The sequence below is a fragment of the Aphelocoma coerulescens genome, chromosome 6 (genome assembly GCF_041296385.1).
Source record: "Aphelocoma coerulescens isolate FSJ_1873_10779 chromosome 6, UR_Acoe_1.0, whole genome shotgun sequence".
Taxonomy (NCBI): domain Eukaryota; kingdom Metazoa; phylum Chordata; class Aves; order Passeriformes; family Corvidae; genus Aphelocoma; species Aphelocoma coerulescens.
This window is the reverse complement of record NC_091020.1, coordinates 1,921,294-1,944,279: the sequence shown is the minus strand read 5'-3', so window position 1 is coordinate 1,944,279 and position 22,986 is coordinate 1,921,294. Positions and strand designations below refer to the sequence as shown.

Genomic DNA, 22,986 nt, shown 5'->3' with positions numbered 1-22,986 from the left:
CTTGGCATCCCTGGTATCCTGTCAGCAGGTGAGGGAAAAATGCAATTCTTGGCACTTGCTTTACTTCAGTATTTGCTCATCAGGGATACGACCAGTTCTGCTTCTCTCCCGTTTTCCTGTGTGTAGCAGGGCTTAGGATATAACCAGATCTCTGAAAACAAATGCCCCACATCCTCCTTTCAGGACTTCATTTCCCTGATACGGGCTGTGTAATGAGTGGCAGAGCGTTCAAACTGTGGCTGTTCCATTTTCACCCTCTTCAAAATGAGTAATTGTGAATTGTTTACTGCTTGTGTGGCTTCAGCACAGCTGACAAATTATCTGCAGCACCTGCAGAGCAAATCTGTTCTCTCTTCCTGACACTTCTGCTCCACGAGGTGCTTTCAAGGCCACCCTAAAGTGAAATTAATGGGAATGTGAGTGGCTGTCACCCTCCCTGTCCCAGTCCAGGGCAGGGAATGGAGCTGGGGAAGGGGCTGGAGCCCCAGGAGCGGCTGAGGGAGCTGGGAAAGGGGCTGAGCCTGGAGCAAAGGAGGCTCAGGGGGGACCTTGTGGCTCTGCACAAGTCCCTGACAGGAGGGGGCAGCCGGGGGGGTCGGGCTCTGCTCCCAGGGAACAGGGACAGGACAAGGGGAAACGGCCTCAGGCTGGGCCAGGGGAGGCTCAGCTTGGACAGCAGCAGGAATTTCTGCATGGAAAGGGTGCTGAGGCCTTGGCAGGGGCTGCCCAGGGAGCTTTGGAGTGCCCATGCCTGGAGGTGTCCAAGGAAGGGCTGGAGGTGGCACTCAGTGCTCTGGGCTGGGGACAAGGTGGGCATCGGGCACAGCTTGGACTCCATGGGCTGGGAGGGCTTTTCCAGCCTCAGTGGTTCCATGAATCCAAGCAAAGTATATGGAAAACTGCTACAGGAAAACCAGCCTTTCCTTAGCAATTACCTGTGTGTCTGGGGAAGAACTGAGATTTTTGGAGAAATAAATACACCTTTCCTGAAAGTAATTTTGGCCACTTCTCTTGTGGCTGCTGTGAATGCGAATAACCAGCAGCTGATCCTCCAAATAATATTTATTAACCTGACAGAAAACAGGAATTCTCTTTTGATGCAACAGTTTGCAACACAAAAGGAATGTACCTGGGAGGGTGGGCAGGCCCTGGCACAGGGTGCCCAGAGCAGCTGGGGCTGCCCCTGGATCCCTGGCAGTGCCCAAGGCCAGGCTGGACATTGGGGCTTGGAGCAGCCTGGGACGGTGGAAGGTGTCCCTGCCCATGGCAGGGGTGGCACTGGATGGGCTTTGAGGTCCCTTCCAACCCCAGCCACTCTGATTCCATGGAATGCTGCCAGGACCATGATCCCGATGGAGCCAGCATTCCCTCCCTGACACAACTGGGAGCCCAGTGGGAAGCTGTGTGCACCGCTTGAGTTGTCCAAACCACCATTTTTTGGTGATATCCCAAATGAAGGATCAGCCCGGGCTGATCAGATGTAGCCTCGGCTCTTTTGGAGCTGCGACAGAGCTGTAGGAGCATCCCAAGTGTGCTAAGGAGGGACATTTGCATTTTCCAGCCTTCATTCCAGTTGGGTGCCAAAAAAAAAGTTTCAGGGAACTCAGCCAGCTTTAATTTCCTTTCACTGGAGTGCTGGAGTTTGGAGCTCTGCTTTCCCAAGGCACAGAGTGGTGACAACAACTGCAATTGTGGCAGTGCCAAGCAGCAATGAAAGACAGAGGTTCTGTTCCAGGTTTAACCCAGGAGAAATATCTGCCACCGACCTGGATGAGCACCCTCACTCAACACCCTTCAAAAGTTTGGGAATGCGTCCTGAAAGGGATTTAGAGAGTGAATGGTGGCTTTTATATCCTGGAGGCAGAGGCGAGCCAAGAGCCCCTCGAGCTGTTGTGTGTGTCAGAAGATAAATGTCCTGCCGGAGCTGGCAGCGCTGCCACCGAGCGGCTCTGGGGCTCAGAACAACACCTTGGGCCACAGCCAGCAGCGCTTGGAAGCCCCTGCTGCTTCCTGCAGGAGCCATCCCGTGGGATGAATCACAGGGATGAATCAAAGCCTGGTTAATGGGGATGTTGCCGCTACCTGGAAGTTGAGAGCAGCTTGGTGACTGCATCCCCAGGGATGGAGCCACGACCTTTCCCACCTCCTCTGGCTTGGGCATATCCCTGCTCCTCCATGGGGACAGGGATTCAATCCAGGGATGTTTTAGCACAGCTGCTTTCCCCGAGTTTGGCAGCTGGTGCTGGGCACGCTGAGCTCTCTGGGAAAATGTGTCACGTTTGGAGCCAGGTGGAATGGCTCCAGACAGGGAGCAATTCCCCGTGGGAAATTCTCCCGGGTGCAGGCACTGCCATCCCTGCACGATGTTCCGTGGCTGAGCAGTGGGAAATGCAGCCAGGAAAATGTCACCTCTCCTCCTTGCCCTGCTCCCAGTCCAGGGTGTAGGGGCAGGGGGGCTGGCAAAGGTCAGGGAGTGTTCCTCGTCCCGTTCCCTGCGATGGCAGTCGCAGTCTCCGGATAAAATCCTGTTTGTGGATGGATTCAAATAATCCAGTTTATGGCATTTGCTGTTAAATCCCTGGAGTTAGGGGTCTGCTTTGCCTCCTTGTGTGCTGCCTCTGCAGGGTGGCCTGGATCCTCCTGTGGATCCTGGGCTAGCAGGCGAGCAGGAGGTCAGCTGTGAATAGCTCTATTCCACGCCCAGCTGGATTCCATAACCTCATCCAGGGAGTGGATTCAGGGCAGGTGGAGCAGTTACTCCTCATTAAATGGGATAAGAAGCAGTTGGAGAAATTCCCTTATAAGGACTGGGTGAGCAGAGTAGAAGGAGCCACATCTCGTTGAGAGAGGCTGAGTGAGCTGCTCCTGGTTGTTCTGCAATGGAATTACAATCATTCAACTGGGAAAAGACTTCCAGGATCATCAAGTCCAGCTTTTCCTGGGCAAAGTGGGAGATGGTTGTGGAAGAGGAGGAAGGAATGAAGTCCCTCACACCTACTGTGGGTAGGGAGAAGAGTCACAAGTTTTGAGCTTTGCTGAGGACTTTCAGTGTTAGTTACCAGAGTATCTGGTTTTCCAGCTGTAGCATTGTTACTGTTTAGAGGAGATGACATGGAGGGTTAAAAATCATCATTATTGATGAGATTTAAGGAGTAGTGGGAGAAGAACTTGTTGGAGCAAGTCTGGCCCTAAATACACCCCAACTCAAGGGCTGAATGTTTGCCCTTCTCTGGTTCCTGGCTTTTCCATGCTGTTGTAGAAAGGGAAATGCAATTTTCCTGCCCCGTGCTGTGGTGATCGAAGATCCACCTGGAAATAATTGTGGAAACACTCCTGTTGTGCACAGCTCCTTCATTAATCCAGGTAGTTCTTGGAAGAAATCAAGGCTCTGCTTTATGAATCCATGTAATATCATCCCATGGAGAGCAGAGGTGGATTTTTATTGACCTGGACAATCAAGTCTTGCTCTCTTCTTGTCAAAGAAACTCCAATATTTGGCTGTTTTGTCACTTCTGGCTGCTCCTGGATGATTCTGGCCTGCCATGAACCCCTCTAAATCTGGGATATTAACAGTGTAATTCCACGATGTGCTGCAGTTGGAGTTTGTTTTGTCAAGAAATTGCTTTTCCTGTTACCTGCTCTATTGCAGAGTTCAAGTTTTAGGCTTTTCTCAGGGTAAGATTTGGAATTTCAGAACTCGTGCTATTTCCCTGTTTTTTAATGGATTTGGTCTAGAATAGATGTCTTTCACTACCCTCCCTTGGATGGCACAGGCATAATTATCCATAAAAAAATACCCCATGATGGATTCTTCCCCCAATTTGGGGGTTTAAGGGTGCAAACACACTAAAATCTGACCACTTTTCTAGGGCTGTTACCTTCTCCCTATAAGTTTATTCCTCATTTGGGAATGCTGGAATTGGAATAATGAACTTCCATTTTAAGCTTAGGCCATCCCAGAACTCCTGTCCAGTTGTTTGTTTGCTCCTGTTCCAATGTGGGCCCACGTGCTCCCAGGAATAAAAGTGCTCTTCCTTGGGGGGGGGGGGGGAAAGCTGTTGTTGAGAGCATGAAAGGTAATGTTTTTCTGCATTTATCTGCCCAGGTTTGTCTTGTTATCATTAAATAGATTCTACTGAAACTCCTTTTTTTTTTTTAATTAAAAAGAAAGGCAAATGATCAGAGAACAATTTAGGGTGGATAAGACCTTTAAGGTGGAGTCCAGCTGTTCCCTCAGCACTGCCACACCCCACACTGACCCATATCCCGAGTTCCATGGCTGTTAAATCCTCCAGGGATGCTGATTCTACCTGAGTCTCCCTGGGCAGCCCCTGCCAAGGCCTGAGCACCCTTTCCATGCAGAAATTCCTGCTGCTGTCCAAGCTGAGCCTCCCCTGGCCCAGCCTGAGGCCGTTTCCCCTTGTCCTGTCCCTGTTCCCTGGGAGCAGAGCCCGACCCCCCCGGCTGCCCCCTCCTGTCAGGGACTTGTGCAGAGCCACAAGGTCCCCCCTGAGCCTCCTTTGCTCCTTAAATTCCACCCAGTGCCACCCCTGCTATGTGCAGGGACACCTCCCACTGTCCCCGGCTGCTCCAAGCCCCAGTGTCCAGCCTGGCCTTGGGCACTGCCAGGGATGCAGGGGCAGCCAGAGCTTCTCTGGGTTGTGGTGTATTTTGGGTTGAATTTACCTTGTGTCTATGTGTTTCCTTCAGCATTACCTGGGAGTATTGATGGAGCTCAGGTTTGCACAGAAAGCAGAGGATGAGAAACCACATCACAGGCTTGGCTGAGGGTGGGAGGGACATCTGGAGCTCCTCTGGTCCTGCCCCCACACCTGTTCAGGTTGCCCTGGACCATGTCCTGATGGCTTTTGGGTCTCTCCAAGGAGAGGACAATTCCACAGTCTCCCTGGGTATATCTCCCTGCGAGGCAGTGGAGATCCAGCTTCAAAGTCAGGATACTCCCTGCGGGTTTGGAGATCCAAATTTGTGTCCCTCACCCTGCTCCAGACTGATTTAGGCTCAGTCCTGTGGCCCCTGGCTCAGGGAGCTCTTTATGGCTGCGTCATCCTCTTGTCGCAGCCGTTGCTGGGGGAGTTGCTGCCAAACAAGTGACAAAGTTGCCTTTTGGGCCAAAGAAAAGCCACAGATTTGGCTGTAAAAGTGCCAGGGAAGTCTTCAGAAACTCCCTGAGGGGCTGGATGGTGGCTCAGTGCTGTGAGCTCCGTGCTCTGCCCTCCGTCCATCCAGGTGTGGTTTCCCTCTTTTATCCGGGGCTGCTTGGAGCTGCTGTCCCCTGCCCCTTTTGGTGTTGGGTTCTATTTCTGGGGGGCTGAAGCAGACCAGGAGGCAGGAACGTGACTGAGCAGCTTTGTGGCACACAGGAATTCCAGAGGATCCTGGCTCTGGAATTACCAGCTTTAGGGGTGGCTCTCCAGAGGCTTATTCCAGTGGTCTCCTGTCATCACCAAACCCATCCTGGCTGCCAGAGAAGGAGCAGCTTTCCATTAGATCTTTTTCCTGTTCAGCCCCAGAGCACGAAGGAAAAATATGTTGGGAAGACAGAGGGGAGAAAAGCAGCTGGATCTGTGTCCTCTGGGAAGGGATCCATTAATCAAGGTTTCTCTTGCATTGCAGCGTTCCCACATTCCAGAGCCTTCCTGAGGAGATCCTCAGTAAGCTTGCAGATGTCCTGGAAGAGGTAAGTGCCTTAAACATTGGGATTTCATGAGCTCAGAACCTTCTGCTGGCAATATCCAGCCTCTTCCTATTCTCCAAAGAGCAGCTCCCCAGTTGTGGCAGCACAGCGAGGCCCTGAGAGGAGCTGTGGGGAAAAGGAATCTGGTTTTAACAGGGTTTATGTATTTTTAAATTGGATTTTTATCCAGCTGGGGAGGGAATCAATCATTTCCTGTGGTGTCCAGAAGGGAATGAGCTTCTCCAGCCCCTGGGTGAGCGGTGGGGAGGAGGGGAATGCGAAAACCTGGTCTCATTTCAGATTTGATGGGACTCTTCTGTTGGAGGGTATTTGATAGCTATTATGGAAAAGGTGCTCTGGGAAGAGTCCCAGCAGTGTGGAGATATTGGGATGGGGTTGGGCTTTGCCTGCCTGGCTTTCACTGGGATCTCATTAGGGTCAGGCTTTTAATATGTTTTTATTTAAAACAACAAAGAAATCACCCACAAAACACCAAACAAAAAAACCCCCAACCTCCAAACCCCCCCCCCCAAACCCTACAACCCCCTCCAAAAAATGCAAAAAAACCCCTAACCTGCACCCAAAAATAAAACCCCCAAGCCTCCCACCCTAGCCCTGTAAGTGGATGTAAAATGGGAGTTAAATATTTGGGGTGCATCCCAGTTTCCCCCCGTGTTTTATTCCCCCAACGCTCCCCTCTGGACCTGAGGACTGCGAGGTGGTTCAGTATCCCGGAAAGCCCTTACTGAACCCATCCCAAAGGTGATTTAAGTGCAGGGAATGTGTGTGTGGCAGCAATTGATTTCATTCCTGCTCGCTTTTCCTCATCCACGCCTCCCCATCAGGGAAGATGTTCCCGTGCATTTGGAGGAAGAGCTCTGCTGATGTTGGAGTTGATTTGAATTCCTTTTTCCCTGAGCTTTGCTGGGGCATTGTTCCTTCTTATGTAGTGCCCAGATAAATGCTGTGGCTCCAACAAGTCAGCTGTTTTTCACCACGGATAATTGCATATTCACAGATAAGCTTTATTCCCTTTACTGCCAGGGAATGCTCTGATGTAGGGGAAAACAGGGGATATGAACTCCCTCTGCCGTAAATTCCATTTGCCTATCTCAAAACCCTGCTCCCAACCAGAATTTGCTTGGATCACATCACCAGTATTAAGCTCCTTATCAAGACTTAAGGAGGAGAATAAAATCCATAAAACTTTTCCAGGGACACTTAAAGTTTCATGTCAGGGGGAAAAAACATTCTTAGTAATTATCAGTGAAAAAACGAGGCATGAAAGCAGCATTTGTGGGGAAAAATCTGGGTCTTTAGGGTGGATGCTCCCAATTTCCTCCTTGGAATCAGCCTGATTTCCTCTGGGTTTGTCCTGGGTTGAATGGGCTGTGTTTTACATGAATTATAAATAAAAAGTCACTCTCAGATCTGTATATTTATATCTAAATTCCCACCTGGCTACAGCCTCCTTTCCGTAGGTTACACCCCTGAAGTGTTGGAAAACCCCCCTGGACCATGGAATTGTTAATATTACATGGAAAAAATGTGTATGTAGGGATAATCCCTGTGTGGCACCAACATTGCCAATAATTCCAGTCTTTCTGGATAATTTCATTTAGCAAATGGCATTAAAACCCTGGAGGGAGTAGGATGGGGATCTGTTCCTGGCATGACTGAGGAGTGGGATGAGCCTTTGGTGGGCATGGGCAGCACTCAGGGATCTGGGCTGGCTTCTCCTTCTCTCCCTCTTTTTTTTTTTTCCTTATTTTTTTGTGGCACAAAATTGGGATTTCTTTCCTGCCCTTCAGTTGCTTCACATCCTGGCAGTGTTTTCCTCTTTAAGGTTGCTCCCTGTGCCATCCCAGTGTAGGGTTTCTATCCTTGCGGGATTTCCATCTCACATCAGGGGGTCAGGTACCAAAGGTGTAATTAAGGTTCCTTCACCTCTTCTCCTCCGAAGCTGCTTCCAGGTGCTCGTGATTTTATAACTTTTCCATCTGACCTCAAGTTCTTCACTGTGCCTACAGCTCATTCTTCTAAGTTTTGTTCCCCAACTCTGAATTCCTACTCCTGTTTCAAAGAAGGATCCCTTTGCCAGGATGTCAGGGATGGAGCTGTCACCTGCCTGAACACTTGTCCCAGCTCCACAGAGTCAGGCAGGGTTTTCAGGGAAGGAGGCAGGAATTCTGAGAGCCCGGGGCAGCTGGGGTACCTAATCCCACACTGGTTTGGGTTGGAAGGGACATTAAGGAGCAGCTCATCCCACCCCTGCCATGGGCAGGGACACCTCCCACTGTCCCAGGCTGCTCCAAGCCCCAATGTCCAGCCTGGCCTTGGACACTGCCAGGGATCCAGGGGCAGCCCCAGCTGCTCTGGGCACCCTGTGCCAGGGCCTGCCCACCCTCCCAGGGAACAATTCCTTCCCAATATCCCATCCAGCCCTGCCCTCTGGCACTGGGAAGCCATTCCCTGAGTCCTGTCCCTCCAGCCCTTGTCCCCAGTCCCTCTGCAGCTCTCCTGGAGCCCCTTTAGGCCCTGCAAGGGGCTCTGAGCTCTCCCTGGAGCCTTCTCTTCTCCAGGGGAGCACCCCCAGCTCTCCCAGGCTGGCTCTGGAGGAGCTCCAGCCCTGGAGCATCTCTGTGGCTCCTCTGGATCACTCCTGCAGCTCCAGGTGCTGTCACTGTGGGTGCCCCAGACAGAATCATGTGAGATTTACAAGTTCAGTTACAGATGCACAGGAGGAGGCTGAACTAAGGTCTCGTTGGCATTTTCATCTCCTGCATTTCCTAATCCGGTGCCCTCGCTGTTCCTTCTCTGTCTGGGAGTGAGCCTGGTAATCGTGGAAGATTCTGTGTGCGGGAATCGGAGCAGCTGGAGCGAGAGGCAGTGACAAAGGTGCTTTGATTTCCTTACCAAACACTGCAGATTGGTTTCTGTGCACATAATGTCAGGGCTGAACTATGTCACATGGATTTGCCTTGTTTGTTGTGTATCCAGAAGTTGAGAGAGCTTTGATACTTTTTTATTATTTTTTTACTTTTTTATTATTTTTAACTTTTTTTACTTTTTTATTTTTATATTTTTTACTTTTTATATTTTTTACTTTTTTATATTTTTTACTTTTTAAATAATTTTTACTTTTTTATATTTTTTACTTTTTAAATAATTTTTACTTTAAAAATATTTTTTATTTTTAAAATATTTTTTACTTTTTTACTTTTTTACTTTTTTACTTTTTTACTTTTTTACTTTTTTACTTTTTTACTTTTTACTTTTTACTTTTTACTTTTTACTTTTTTACTTTTTTACTTTTTTACTTTTTTACTTTTTACTTTTTTACTTTTTTACTTTTTTATTTTTTACTTTTTTATTTTTTACTTTTTTATTTTTTACTTTTTTATTTTTTACTTTTTTATTTTTTACTTTTATTTTTGTATTTTTTGTACTGGATACATAGAAATTTAAAGTGTTCTGGGCCAGTCTGGACAGGGCTTGGAGCACCCTGGGACGCTGGAAGTTGTCCTGGCCCATGGCACAGGGATGGACTTCAAAGTCCCTTCCAACTTGAACCATTCTGTGATTCTCTGATAATACTTTGTAACACACTGAAATATATAATACTTATATACCATAGCTGCAGTGTAAATAGATATTCAAATATAGGCATGGCTAATTGCCCCAAATCCAGCTGCAAACCACTTCAGTAACTGGTCCTGGGTTAACAGGAAACCAGTTACAGCTTGGGAGCGCTGGGAATGCCATTCTCCCATCTCCCCGTGTGCATTTGGGGAATTCTTTCACTGGAAGCATTAACACTCAATATTTCAATGCACTGCTGAGGTCTGAGTGCCACTGATGTGCTCCCAGTGAATCCCTGCACAAACAGCAGAGCCAGACTGAGGGAGAGGCAGAGAAATGTGCTGAACCCCAGAGGCACAGGGTGCCAGGGATGGAAACTGTTCCTGCACCTCTGGGTGCTGAAATCTGGGATCCCAGCTCCTGTCTGCAGCCCCTTCAGCAGCTCTCTTCATGTCCCCAGTGTTGCTTGCCAGCCTTTGTCTCTTTGCTCTTCCTTCTTTCAAAATCCCAATTAAAGGCTGAATTTCAAAAGGCACGAATGGTAAAAAAATTTTAAAAAACAAACCAAAATTCTTCCCTGTTGCTTGTGGAGCTCCTTCTGTTGTGGCTCCTGGTGGAGAGTGAGGATCTTGGGAGAGATTTCATGGATTGATTCAGCTTTAAAAGCTGTCCTGGGCCTTTGTGCAGAGATGCCAAGCATCCTTCCTGCTCCACACTGCCCAATTAGTATGGATCAGAAGGCCTTGGGATGCCTCTGGTTAATTAACAGAGGCTGAGCACAGTCCTGCTTTTGTGGACTCGTGTAGCAACAGTGAATAGAAGAGGGAAAATGTGCAAAATTAATGAGCTTTCCATAGAATTAGTGGTTTTTAGGCTTATTTAGGAGTGAGGCTAAAGGGAACCTGGTCCCTGGTCCATCCTGCAGGATCTGCCAGCACCAAAGCTGATGCTGATCTGCTGCCGAGCCATAAATCAGATTTGAGGGAGAATTCAAAATAAACAGGGAAGAGTTAAAGGTTTTGGGGAAGAAAAAATATTTTAACATTATTATTTATCTTTTTTTTTTTTTAAATCCAAGGAAGCACTCTGGGGTGTCTTCACTGAAGGAACTGGGGGACAGAGTAGGGAAATGCTGCCTGTGGGGGCATTGAAATGGCTTCACTCACGACTGACTCCATCACAAATGGACAGCATTTTGACTGGAGTCGTACTTCCATTAATTTTTCAGATGATGCTCATGACAACACAGCTTTGGGTTTGCAGGTGCACCAGGAAACCTGTTTGGGGAAAAAAAGCATCAGGGAATAAAATGCAGCTGGAAAAACTGGAGTGCAGGGATACAATGGAGTCAGTGGCAGGAGCTGACTTGGAATAAAAGGGGTGGTTTGTAGCTAAGTTTTCCTTTGGATTTTTTTTAATGTGGCCACTGAGCACGTGAAGGGAATTGTAAATGAGCTCCTGCTTGTGTTACTGTAGAAAAGGAGTTCAGCATTCCCTGTTTCTGGGGATTCTTGTTGGGAATGTGGTCATCCCTGTGTGTGTTTATTGCCTATCCCCTGTTCTCCTGCTGTGGTAGAAATGGGGCAGGATTTGGGGGTTTTTCTTCCACGCACTTCCGCAAAACTTATTGTTAGAGGGGGATGCCAGCAGAGAAAACTTTGGGACCGATTCCTTCCCAATATCCCATCCATCCCTGCCCTCTGGAATTGGGAAGCCATTCCCTGTGTCCTGTCCCTCCATCCCTTGTCCCAAGTCCCTCTCCTGGAGCCCCTTTAGGCCCTGCAAGGGGCTCTGAGCTCTCCCTGGAGCCTTCTCTTCTCCAGGGGAGCACCCCCAGCCCTCCCAGGCTGGCTCCAGAGGAGCTCCAGCCCTGGGAGCAGCTCCATGGCCTCCTCTGGATTCACTCCCGCAGCTCCACGTCCCAGATCAGACACCCACTGCAGGTGGGGTCTCACCAGTGGGGTGGAAAATCTGTTGCGATTTCTTCCCACTTGATTTAACATCAAACCCCTCTCTTTTTTCCCAATGAAATCCTTGTGCTGAGCACATGGGAATGCGTTTCCTGGAGTTCCGTGCCCTTGGCACATGTGGGAACTTCAGGCCTTTTCCTGGTGGGGCCTGTGGGATGCTGTCAGGTGCAAGGAGCAGCTTTTGGCCTCTGCCAAATGCACTTTTCAGGCAGGGAACAATGTTCTCTTTTTAACTGAGATTTCTGAAATGAATTTTGAAACCTCTCAAGAAGCAGCTTCTCTTTAGGCTGAAAATCCCAGTGGTATCAGAGGGATCTTTTTCCAGAGGCTTTCCAAGGGAAGCTGGATTCCTCTGGAGACCGAGGGAATTTATTAACATCTCATTTACTGTCAGGAGTCCTCCTGCCCTTGTCTCTGGGCTCTTTTGCTAAACCCCAAGCAGAGGAGCTGGATTGTTGGTTTTCCTTCAAGTGCATGTTGTAAAATCCACTGGAGTTAGGCCAGAGTACCCCAGCTGGGGAATTCCATCTCCTCTGGCTGTCCAAAGCACATGGATTCATGGAAACCTCCATGAGAATCCCAAAGGATACTCAGAAGGGTGAGAGTTGGGCGTTGGAAGGAGATTTTCTCAGCTGTTGGGGAAGGAATTGTTCCCTGGGAGAGTGGGCAGGCCCTGGCACAGGGTGCCCAGAGCAGCTGGGGCTGCCCCTGGATCCCTGGCAGTGTCCAAGGCCAGGCTGGACATTGGGTCTTGGAGCAGCCTGGGACAGTGGGAGGTGTCCCTGCCCATGGCAGGGGGTGGGATGAGCTGCTCCTTAATGTCCCTTCCAACCCAAACCGTGCCTCCTCCAAGAGAGTTCTGTATTTTCCAGCTGCCTCTTGAATAGTATCATCATTTCCAGCACTTTTCCAGCTTTTCCCCCTTCTTTGGGCACCTCCTTCTCCTCAATCAGCCTCCCAGTGGTGGGAAAAGCCACTCCAGCAGTGCCGTGGTCACCAGCACGACAAGTGGTAAAGGCAGCATCAAACAGGAGAAAACTTCCCCAAATTTGCTTCATCCCAGGATTGTCTTGCTTTAATTTATTGTTATTATTTTTGTCAACGGGGCATTGAGTGGATGATCAGGTTTTCAGGAGGTCACTGATGAAATGTCAGTTTATAAAGGCTATGCAGGTGTTGGGATTTAAACAGTCCCTGTTTCCACTTGGATTAAACCTATCTGGGAGATATTTTTATGCTCACTAAGTGGATTTTCCAGCTAGAAAAGAAAGGAAAAAAGCAAAACAAAACATTTTTTGCTGTAATCTTAGATGATTTCCAGGGTTTCACAGATATGAAAAGACAGGATTTAAGCAAATCCATAATTTATTGTTTGCTAGTGGATTTGCAGGCTCTGTTAGGGACACACAGGATGGATGATGGATTTTCTGATGGCACCTGGGACAACAGAGAGGTCACAACAACTCAGGAGCTCTGAGTTGTCTCTTCCCTGATCCAGCCTTGTTCCTAATTTCCCAAAATCTGTTTGTTTACTGATCCCAGTTTTCAGAGGCTTTGCAGCACTGCTGGGGCCAGGAACCCATGGAATCTGCTCTTCCAGGCATTTCCTTTGCTGCAGATGGGTTGGGACCGATGGGTTGGTGGCTGTCCTTCACTTCTTGGGTGGAGCAAATCCAATCAATTAATTCTGCTTGACATTTAATTAACATTTGGGCATGGGGTGGGTTGCTGTGGTGGAGGTGGCACAGCTCAAGCCCCTCCTCCCAAACAGTGCTCCTGACATCCCTGATTTTTGGGATAGATTTCCCCATGGATGAGGTTCCTGTCTTGTGATGAGGGCTTTGCTTTCTGGGCTGGGTCCTTTGGGATAAGCTTGGAAGGAGAGCATGTGGATCTCTGGTCTTTTGGGCATCTCCTCCTGGGAATTCGTTCAGCAGTTTCCAAAATTCCCTAATTCTCACCCACATATCCCTTCTTACAGACATGTATGGGCTAATTTTTGTGGGGCTGAACCCTAGAAAGAAAACCCAAAGTGGTGCTTACTTGAAAATATTCCATGATTTCCACCCTCCAGCCCTGAAGAAGTGAACGCGGACAATGCCTTTGGATCTGTAAAAACGGGGATAAAATACAATTAGCAATTACATTCAGGAAAAACCCAAATATTAATTACCCTGAGGGGTGTTTTCCCTTTGATTCCAACATTTTCCCCGCTGGATTTTCCCATAGCATTGCCCACAGTGACACCTGCTGGAATCTGGGACAAGGTTGGCTTGCGGGCCCTCCTGAGCGAGTCCTGTCGGGGATTAATAAGGAAAAAGAAATGAAGGGAACAGTCCATGTGGTCATGGAGACACCTGTGGCCACCCAAGGAATGGCCACCAGGCTGGGAATGCTGGGAAGATCAGCTGGAGACCTGCCAGCAATGGGATCAGTTGTTAAAACCCAGCTTTAAAGCAAAGGTCAGACATGAAAGTGGGGAGATCCTCCTCCCATCCCCAGACCTCCTCAAAATACGGCTCCGGCCTTTCCCAGTGAGCTGATTTCCCTTGGGAAATGGGATTGCTCACACTTGAGGGTTTGTGCCTCTCTGGTTTTAAACATCCCCTCAGAGGCCTTGGGGGATGCATTTGAAATTCCCATTCTTGGGGTGGCGTTTGCAGTGTCTAGGTTGTAATCACAGGAAGGGAAAATTGTCCTCGTGATAGCAAAAGCCATTTCTTAATCCATGGGATAGAAGCATTGGATACCCTAAAATACAACCACGAGCCCGAGGCAGGGAGGAGCATTTGGACTGGAGTTCCTGGTGAGGTGACATGGGAGTGGTTTTATCTCCATGCTGCAGCAGAGCACATGGCAGAGAGAATTTATTTGTATTTTCAACACCTTATGGCCTTGTCCTTCATAGGGAATACCCAGTGAAGCTTTCCAAGTGAACTCCTTGTAGGGTCACATCCTGTGGGTCTGGTGAGGTGCTGGGGGATTGCAGGGCTCCCTCTGGTGCATTTACCAGTCACTAGGACAGAGTGCTTGGGGACAGCTCCGTCCCCTTCCCATGTTCCTTCCTGGTGGAAAAGGGATCTTGTTCTGCTGGAGAAGCTTTAGGTGTGACTGGGAATAAAGGGGGTTTGGGGTTTGCTTTTGTGTTTCTGAGGATTAATTGATCTGGATGGCTCCTCCTGGCCCTAAAAGGGTAGGAAATTGAAGAAGTCCTGATTCTCAGAGCTTCCTGGGAGTTGAACACACATGGAACTTCTCCTTCTCACTGGAAGTTTTTGGGGATTATGGAAAGAAGAGCACGGGACTGTCCTATTTCCCATCCCTGGCAGTGCCCAAGGCCAGGTTGGACATTGGAGCAGCCTGGGACAGTGGAAGGTGTCCCTGCCCATGGAACTGGATGAGCTTTAAGGTCCTTCCAAGCCAAACCATCCTGGGATTCTGTGGCTGGGATTCACCCTGGATTTGGGGGTCAAACAGAGTTTTGGGTGCAGAACTTGAGCAGTTGTAGAGCAGGGATGGAAGTTTTCATCTCAACATCCTCCCTGAGGCCACCATTGGTGTAACTCCAGCCTCCAGGTGACCTTTGGTGTCTTTTTTGGAGCATCCTCATAAGAGATCTGGGTTTCCCTTGGAGGAAGGGTTGGACTGGGGCTGATTCCCAGCAGATCCTGGCCAGCATTGTGGAGGTGAAGGAAGGACCAGTTCTGTGCCAGTTGGAATTGGTGATGGATATCTGATGGAAATCGAGGGGTGAGCTTCCATCAGGAGAATCCCATGGTCAAAATGTAGGGAAATTAAAGAGGGTCACAGAGAATCCACCTCTAAAATGCAGACTGGGATCAGGAAGGGTTCATTTCTCCAAGATCTTTCCGACCTCAAGACTGATTCTGGGTTCCTGCACCCTCTGCTACAATTGTAAGCAGCCTAATAACCATTTAGGCAATGGGAGCTGCTGGAATAGCCCATATCCTATGGATAATACAGCGTTAGGAATTGGGGCTGGCATGGTTTAACCCTGTGCTATCCATGGTTGCTTTGGGGTTGGAAAAGGGGATGGCAAATCCTGGTCCTGGAGTCAGAACGTGCATGCTGAGAGCTCCAGGTGGGATTTACCGGTGTCCTGAAGGCCTCAGGTCCCTCCTTCCTTGCTTCCTATCGGGTGGAAATACTGAAAATATTCCAACTCACCATGGTTTCTTCCCATTTTAAAAAGGGGGACTTTTGAGGGGTCTGTGAAGAGACAGCAAAGGAAATCAAGTATTTTGGTGAAAATTTTCCATAATTTCCTTGCAGTCAGCTCTCGGAGGTGTGATGTGGGCTGGGACACAGCCCAGCTTTGCTGGGGGATGCTCCATATGCCTGGTTTTTCCCAGCAGATGGGACGGGAGGGGTCAGGGCAGCCTCTCCCCAAAGCCCCTGCCCGAGGCACTCAGGAGCACTTGGATCACTTTCCCGACTCCTTTGGTTTTCCAGCAGCACCAGATGTCCCCCAGATGTCTGGAATGAAACACGAGCTGCTGTCACCCTGCTGTGGCACACAGGGGCTCCCAGTTCATCCCCCAGTTCTCCCAGTGCATCCCAGTGCTTAGCTGGGTGCTGGGAGCTCACCCACGCTCAGCACAGCTCAGTTTTCCTCCCAAAAAGAGGGGGAAATCCCTCCCAAAGCCAAATATATTCTGAAACTCTGTGGATATCTTGGGATGATCCAAGTCTGTGGTTCTTCACCAGAAAGTCATGGAAAACAGGGATCTTTGTGCTTCAGGTGCTCTTCCTGCGTTCAACCTGGATCTTGTGCTGCAAAAAAAAAGCTTTAAGAACTCAAAATGTGTAGAAAATGGAAATAAGTGAGACAAATGAGGGGGAAACGGCTCCTTGCTGGGAAAATGTAGGATGCTGCTGGAGTGGGAAAGGAGATTCCTCAGTCAGGGGAAGAGATGAGCTCTGCCCCTCCCATCCTGTGATTTCTGTCCCCTGGGAGAGATGGGAAATGGGAATAACGTGGCTGTTGCCAGCTCTAAGCTGCTGCTGTCCCAGGATTTTCCCTGGCTCTGTGGGATGGGATCCTGTCGCCGCTGGGGTCAGACTCCTGTGCTTGTAAATCCAAATGGCCATTTCCCAAATTCCTGCAGAGAAAGCCACACAAAGTAGAATTTGGAGTTTAAAAAAGGCCTGGTGAAGGAATTTCGGGATCATTGTGTCCTTGCCTGGTACAGAAAGGGTCAGCTGTGCCTTGTGCCAAAAATCTGACCTAGATTACATTGCCCTGGTTTTCTTTTCAGGACTGATTTAAGAGATGCTCCCAAAAAAAAAATCTGCTTTAAAGCCCAAAATAGATGGGAAAAGTCCAGTATTTCTAAGTGGGGTCGTTGCAGGAGAGATTGATGGAGGTGTTGCTGCTGCAGGGTCAGTTCTTGATGTGCTTCATCCTTCAGAAATCTCAACTTTCACCATCTTCTGGATTCAGGATGGGATTTATTTTTCTCCTCACACTTTCTTCTTTCCAGTTGTCCGAAATCCTGGAATAAGTTGGAGGCAGTGGAAAGCTCCCATAAAATCTTCCTCCAAGCAAAGCTGGAATAGGCTCATGCAGCTTCAGCCATGTCCATTTTAGCAGCAGAAAGTCTATTAAACAGTAGAAAATACTAATTTCTGCCCTTAGGGAGAAGAGATTTTGCATTTCTATTGTAAAATGCAGGTTTTATCCCAATTTTCCGAGTTCTGTTGTCAAGGAGACAGTGGGAACCCAGGTGAGGGGCTCCAGGCAGCTTTGTTTTCCATTGGGGAAAGTTGTTATTGATGTTTAAAAAATGGAGATTTTATCTTTTCCCATTTTATACACAAAGTTCACCTGCTGCTTTAATAAATACATTTGGGGCAAACATTTGATCTTCTGGAAGTGTGATTCCCTTCCAGAATTCCTTGTTGGGCAGACTGGGAATAGAGGCTGAGTTTGTATTGTGTGGGCTGATAAAACTCTGCCTTTTTTGTACCTTTTGGGGAGCTGATGAGAGAAATCAAGGGAAAAAGAGGAGATTTTCCAGCCTGAATCCATGGGGATAAAACAGGGAATATGAACTGAGAGAGTGTTTAATTCCTCTGCCAAGCTCAGGTGTCACCTGCACAGAGCCCTCTAACTGGAAGCGACTGGTGAATTCAGGGGTTTAAACTGGGAAAATGACCTGTTCCGGTGAAAGTCTGTAGAGGATGGATAAATGCAATGCTTTCCATGATTTCCCTTCCAGTGAAGTTGGTTTCCAGTGATAATTTGAAGTGCATTTGCATATGGAGACGTAAAGTCTCCTCTTTGGTCTAGACCACAAAAAGAAAATACATTTCACAGCAGGTGGCTGGAAAAGTGGCTGAATATATTGAATTAATGTGCATTTTTTTATTCCTCATGATGGATTCTGGAATGGATTGGGATCCTTGTGGCAGTGCAAATACCTGGGGTGAATAAGCATGCAAAATGTGGAGGAAATGAAGGAACAGAAATGAAACAAATCTGCTGATTTAAGTTGTTTACTTCCAGTTTCATTTTGGCAAGGAATTGATTCCCATTCTAATAACTGTGGAACAGACCTGTGAATTTAGGGAGGGCAATTGGATTCCCATTCTTCCATCACGAGGAGGAAAACCAAATCAGAGCTGTTTGGGGAAGGATTGAAGAGCAGCTCTTTTCTTGCATTTCAGTGAAATTTAATTAAGCCCCCGTGGACTGGAGCTGCTGGTGATTGGAGTGAGGTTTTGTGGTGCGGTGCTGTCCTGGTGTTCTGGTTCTGCTTGGATTTCCTCAAAGTTCCTGTGTGTTAATGTCCAAAGGAGGCTGCTAATGTCATGGAATTATAGAGATTTCAATCCTACAAAAGCTTCAAATTCCACGTATGTGACTGGCCCAGGGCACACAAACCTTTTCAAATTATGTTTAAACTGTGTTTTTATTTTTGCTGAATTTTACTGTTTGCTAGTTTTTGCTCAGGCTGACTGATGAATTAATTCCACTCTGTTGCCTGGAGATCCTTTTTCTAATTACTGATTCTCAGCTAATTCTCCACATTTCACAGTCATTATCTGTGAATCTGGTATTATTTGAATTCCCAGGCAAAGCTTTGTGGGGTTTTGACCCCAATTTGTGGCTTGATCTGTGGCCTAATACCACTAGTGCCTTTTACCCAGCTAGTTTGTTCTCTCTTATCTCTCCTGGGAATAAATCCTGGGGTTTTTCCATATCAGTTCTTCTTGTTTTCCTGGAAAATCTTGTTGCTGAAGCTCCTCTCCCATTTCTCCTGACCCCGTGCTGCTCTCACCCTCTGTCATCTGTCTGCTCTCTTAATCCTTGAACTCTTTGAGTTCTCCCTCTTGATCTTTGAGGTTGGTCTTGACCTTTTGCCTTCTTCATCTCCATCTGCATCTCTGATTCCCAGCTTTTCCAGCATCCTCTCCTTCCCAAATTCCCGTTTCTTCTCAGAAGACGGCCCTTAAAAAAGAGAAGAGTTTGAAACACAACAAATCCTCAGCCACACAGGCCAGCTCCTGCTCTCCAGCCAGTCCCAAGGGCATTCCAGGAATGGCAGAAGGAAAGGGCTGGCGGCTCCTTCCATCTCGTGCACTGTCCCTTTGGAAAGCAGGAGCCTGGGCCAGCATTTGCCAAACACAGTCCCTTACCCACTTTGTTGCCTTTTAGGTATCCCTGCAAACTGCGCTCTGCGGGAGCTGGGTTGAAGTCCAGTGGAATGTAAAAGGGATAAAACCCCAGCCAAAAGGACGATGCTGTGTTTTCCACAGCTAGAGGATGGTTTCTCCCTAGTTCATGTCCTTTTCCTTGGTGCCGCTGGGTTTAGGGGGCTTCTGAGATGAGCTGTGCTTGTTTAATGTCCAACCTAATAAATCCTGTTTGACAGCTCACAGAAGTCACAACGCTCCTGTTTCTCCGCTGTCCATTGGCACGAGGAGAGTTTTGTTAAGGTTGGGTGTTCTGGTGTAAAGACCTTGACTCTGGTGGTGTAAAAGGAAACCAAATTGCTCAGCTGCTTGCTCTGGGTCGTGGAAATGCCAGAGATGTGGAGCTGCTGCTTCTTTCCAGGAGAGAAGTCAACCTTCAGGAAGCTCCTGAATTATCCCAACAGTAGGGTGTTGTTTACAGCTCAATGCAAAAGACCTGAATTCCTGGTGGAAATTCAGCCTGGGTTTCAGGACCAGCAGTTTTACCTGAGGAGTTGTCAGAGCTTTGGTCAGATTTGGAAGAATCACTGTTTGGAGATGGCCTTTTGCTCTAAAGTGGAATGTGTTGAGTTTCTCTCTTCCACAGTTTCTACTTATATAACTTTATTCCCATCTCCTGTCTTGTCCCAGCAGCTCAGCTGTGGGTCCAGCTCGGTTTGTGGAGGAATTTTTGCTTTTGGGACACTGAAATGGGGAGGAGGTTTTGAGAAAAAGGAAGAGCAGGAGGGTGCCAGCCCCATCTCCTTCCCTCCTGCTGCCTCTCAGCACAGCACAGGGAAATGCAGATACAGGGAACAGCAGTGCCAAGCCCCCAAAGAAACAACCAGAAATTAAAGCAATCATTTAACCAAAGAACTTCAAATTAGGAACATTTCTCACATCTTTACATTTCAGGACCAGCAGTGTCCTGTTGTTTATCCCCTCTGGTTTCTCCATTTTAGTGTGCATCCCGTGGATTAGGTGGAGGCTGTACTTGCTTTTGCTTCAATGAAATAATTGTTGAATATCCTTTTTTGACTGTCCCCATACATCCTCTTAGACTCCTTTTCCCTGGAGCAATCCCTGAGTCCTCAGAAGCACAGATTATATCTTGATATAATGCAGATAATATCTTGATACAACCTCAGTGGAGGATAGATGAACTCATCATGGGCGGTCATCTCTTAAATCTTAGTTTGGTTTCAAGCAGTTATTCTCGGAGTAAGGAGTTGGATCAATAAGCCTCGTGTGTCCCAGCTGTATTCAACCCTAGAATTCCATGATTTGTGTTATTCTGGAAGCTGTGCTGCCTCCTCGCACAAACAGCCCCTTTAAGTGTATTAAGAGCTTTGCTCAGGAAATGTTTCCCAAAAGGATTTGACAGGGAGACAGGCTCCTGGCACTGTCACAGCACAGCTTTTGCTCTAAAATGCACACTCAGGGTGCTAGTGGGAGTTCAAAGGGCTGGATCTTTAAGGAGAAAGAGTAACTTTGTAATCCATCAGTACAAAAAACAAAAAAATTGCTGCAGGACATTGCAGCTCAGTTAGAGCCAGCTGAGTGAGAATCACAGGATCATGGAATGGTTTGGGCTGGAAGGGACCTCAAAGCCCACCCAGTGCCACCCCTGCCATGGGCAGGGACGCCTTCCACTGTCCCAGGCTGCTCCAAGCCCCAGTGTCCAGCCTGGCCTTGGACACTGCCAGGGATCCAGGGGCAGCCCCAGCTGCTCTGGGCACCCTGTGCCAGGGCCTGCCCACCCTCCCAGGGAACAATTCCTTCCCAATATCCCATCCAGCCCTGCCCTCTGGCACTGGGAAGCCATATTCCCCTTGTCCTGGCACATCTGGTTCCTGGAAACAGTCTCTCTCCTTCTTTCTTGTAGCTCCTTCAGGTACTGGAAGGCTACAATTAGGTCCCCTTCCTCATCTCCTTTCCCAATTTTGTGCTCCGTAATTATTGTGGAATTAAGGGCATGAGTTAACCCTCTATACTCCTCAGCCCTGCATCTTCCTCATATTTTAATTTCCCACTTGTTGCCCTCTAGTTAAGCTGCTGCTTGGGCATTGAGATGGCTTGAGTGTCAAAAATTAGGGATAGATGAGGAGAGGACCACAAAAAGCTAATCCTCCCCTTTGGCTGCTTCAATGAGCAGCATGTTTAGATAATCCCTGTGAGTGGGACACACTGTAAAATCAGGGAAAGAAATCTGTGTGATTCTTAAGGAATTCAGTACAGGAGATTGATATTTACCTGCTTGGTTTTGCAGCATTTTCAGCAAATAAATATATTTTTCCATTTTATTTTGTTAAATAAAACATGTCTGTTGTCATTTTAGACCTGAAAGGATGTTTAAGGCAGCAAATGCAGAACAGGAAAAATAAATCTTCCAAAAGCTGTTTCTGTTTGGAGTTCTGCTGACAGTTCTGTGAATATTTTTTTAAAGCAGCAGCAAAATAACATGTTTAGGTTATTTTTATTTTAAATACACCCTGGATGCAGCGGGTGGGACATGGAGAACTGTCCTCAATCCCGTGTTGCCGTCACTGGTTTGTGTGGTGCAAACCCAGCTCCAGGGAGTCAAACTCCTCATTTCAAAGCCACCTTTGTGCCTCCGCTCCCCTGAGGGGACCTTTGGCGCCGTGGGTCATGGAGCATTCCAAACGCCCCGTTTCCCACCTTTTTCCAAACATTCTCAGCATAAACAGCACTCAGAGGCATCCAGGTGGAGAAAAAAGGAAGTTTTCTGAACTTTGATGGGTGGGTTGATCTCCAGAGTGGAGGTTTCTCAGTGAGGCCTAGTCCAGTTCAGACATCTCTTTTCAGTCAGGGTTTCCCCACAAGGCCTGGTCGGCTCTCGAACATCTCATTTTTAGTCAGGGTTTCTGTGGGAGGTCTAATTGAGGTTTCTCTGTAAGGCCTGGTTGAAGTTTCTCCATGAGGCCTGGGCAGGCTCTCAGACATCTCAATTTTAGTCAAGGTTTCTCCATGAGGCCTAATTGAGGTTTTTCCTTGAGCCCTGCTCAAGGTTTCTCCACAAGACCTGGTCAGCTCTCAAACATCTCATTTTTAGTCAAGGTTTCTCCACGAGGCCTGGTTGGGCTCGTAGACATCTCGATTTTAGTCAAGGTTTCTTCGTGAGCTCTGGGCAGGCTCTCAGACATCTCCTTTTTGGTGGTATTTGGGAGCAGAAGCTCCAGTTGAAGTTTGTGACTGATCAATCAAGCTCAGTGGGCCAAAGTCCTTCACCCACCCATGAAGATCTGAAGTAACAAAGGTGACTTTTTTTGTGTGGTGGGTGAGATGTGCCCTGGTGTGTTGGGGACAAAGAAATTATTCACACAATTAACTTTTCTGAGGGGGATAGAATGGGATAGACACTGAAATATGGTCTGTACATTGCTTTGGGTCCTGGATCTGAGGGAGATTTTGGTCTCAGGGAGCACAGGGACTCAAAACAGGAGTTTATTGACAAAATTTGGTGCTATTGGGCCCCATTGTTTCTAATTTTGTCTGTTGTCAATACAAGTTGGTCTCATAAAAATCCAATCACTCCTGAAGAGCGCTTGCATTGGGTATTTCTCCACTCAAAGAAATGTCCATGTCCGTGCATTGACGTTCTGCACAGGATGAGAGATTTCATAAAACAGGATGTTTGCCTTTTTTAGAGCATAATCTGACTTGATCACGAGTTCTCCTGTGGGGTACCTGGAGCAGGTCATGTAGACCTCTCTGTGTCTTATCCTTTCCCACCTGCTGAGTGGGCATTTCCCCCTGCCCGCTGCTGGGATTTTTTCGTTGTTTTAAGTAAAATTGACAATAGAAGAAAGGGGAAAGAAGCCCGATATTTTTATAGAAGCTGCTCTTACTGGACAAAAGGGATCTCCATGGGAGGCACTTGATGGAGGACTTCAAAGGGAGAAGAGCTTTGCTTTTGTTCATTTAGGCTGGAAATGCTATTTTATGAAGGATTCCAGCTTCTCCATATGCTGAGGGACAGGACAAGGGGAAACAGCCTCAGGCTGGGCCAGGGGAGGCTCA

General features: G+C 47.9%; 1 protein-coding gene across 4 annotated transcripts in view; it reads left to right on the top strand.

Moving 5' to 3' along the window:
- PRKG1 (protein kinase cGMP-dependent 1) overlaps window positions 1-22,986 on the top strand; it is a 376,397-nt gene that overhangs the window by 252,572 nt on the left and 100,839 nt on the right. For all 4 annotated transcript variants that reach the window (XM_069018843.1, XM_069018838.1, XM_069018837.1 and 1 more), the window contains exon 5: window positions 5,635-5,698. In XM_069018843.1, coding sequence (XP_068874944.1) covers window positions 5,635-5,698 — 64 coding nt within the window. The remainder of the gene's footprint in view (window positions 1-5,634; window positions 5,699-22,986) is intronic.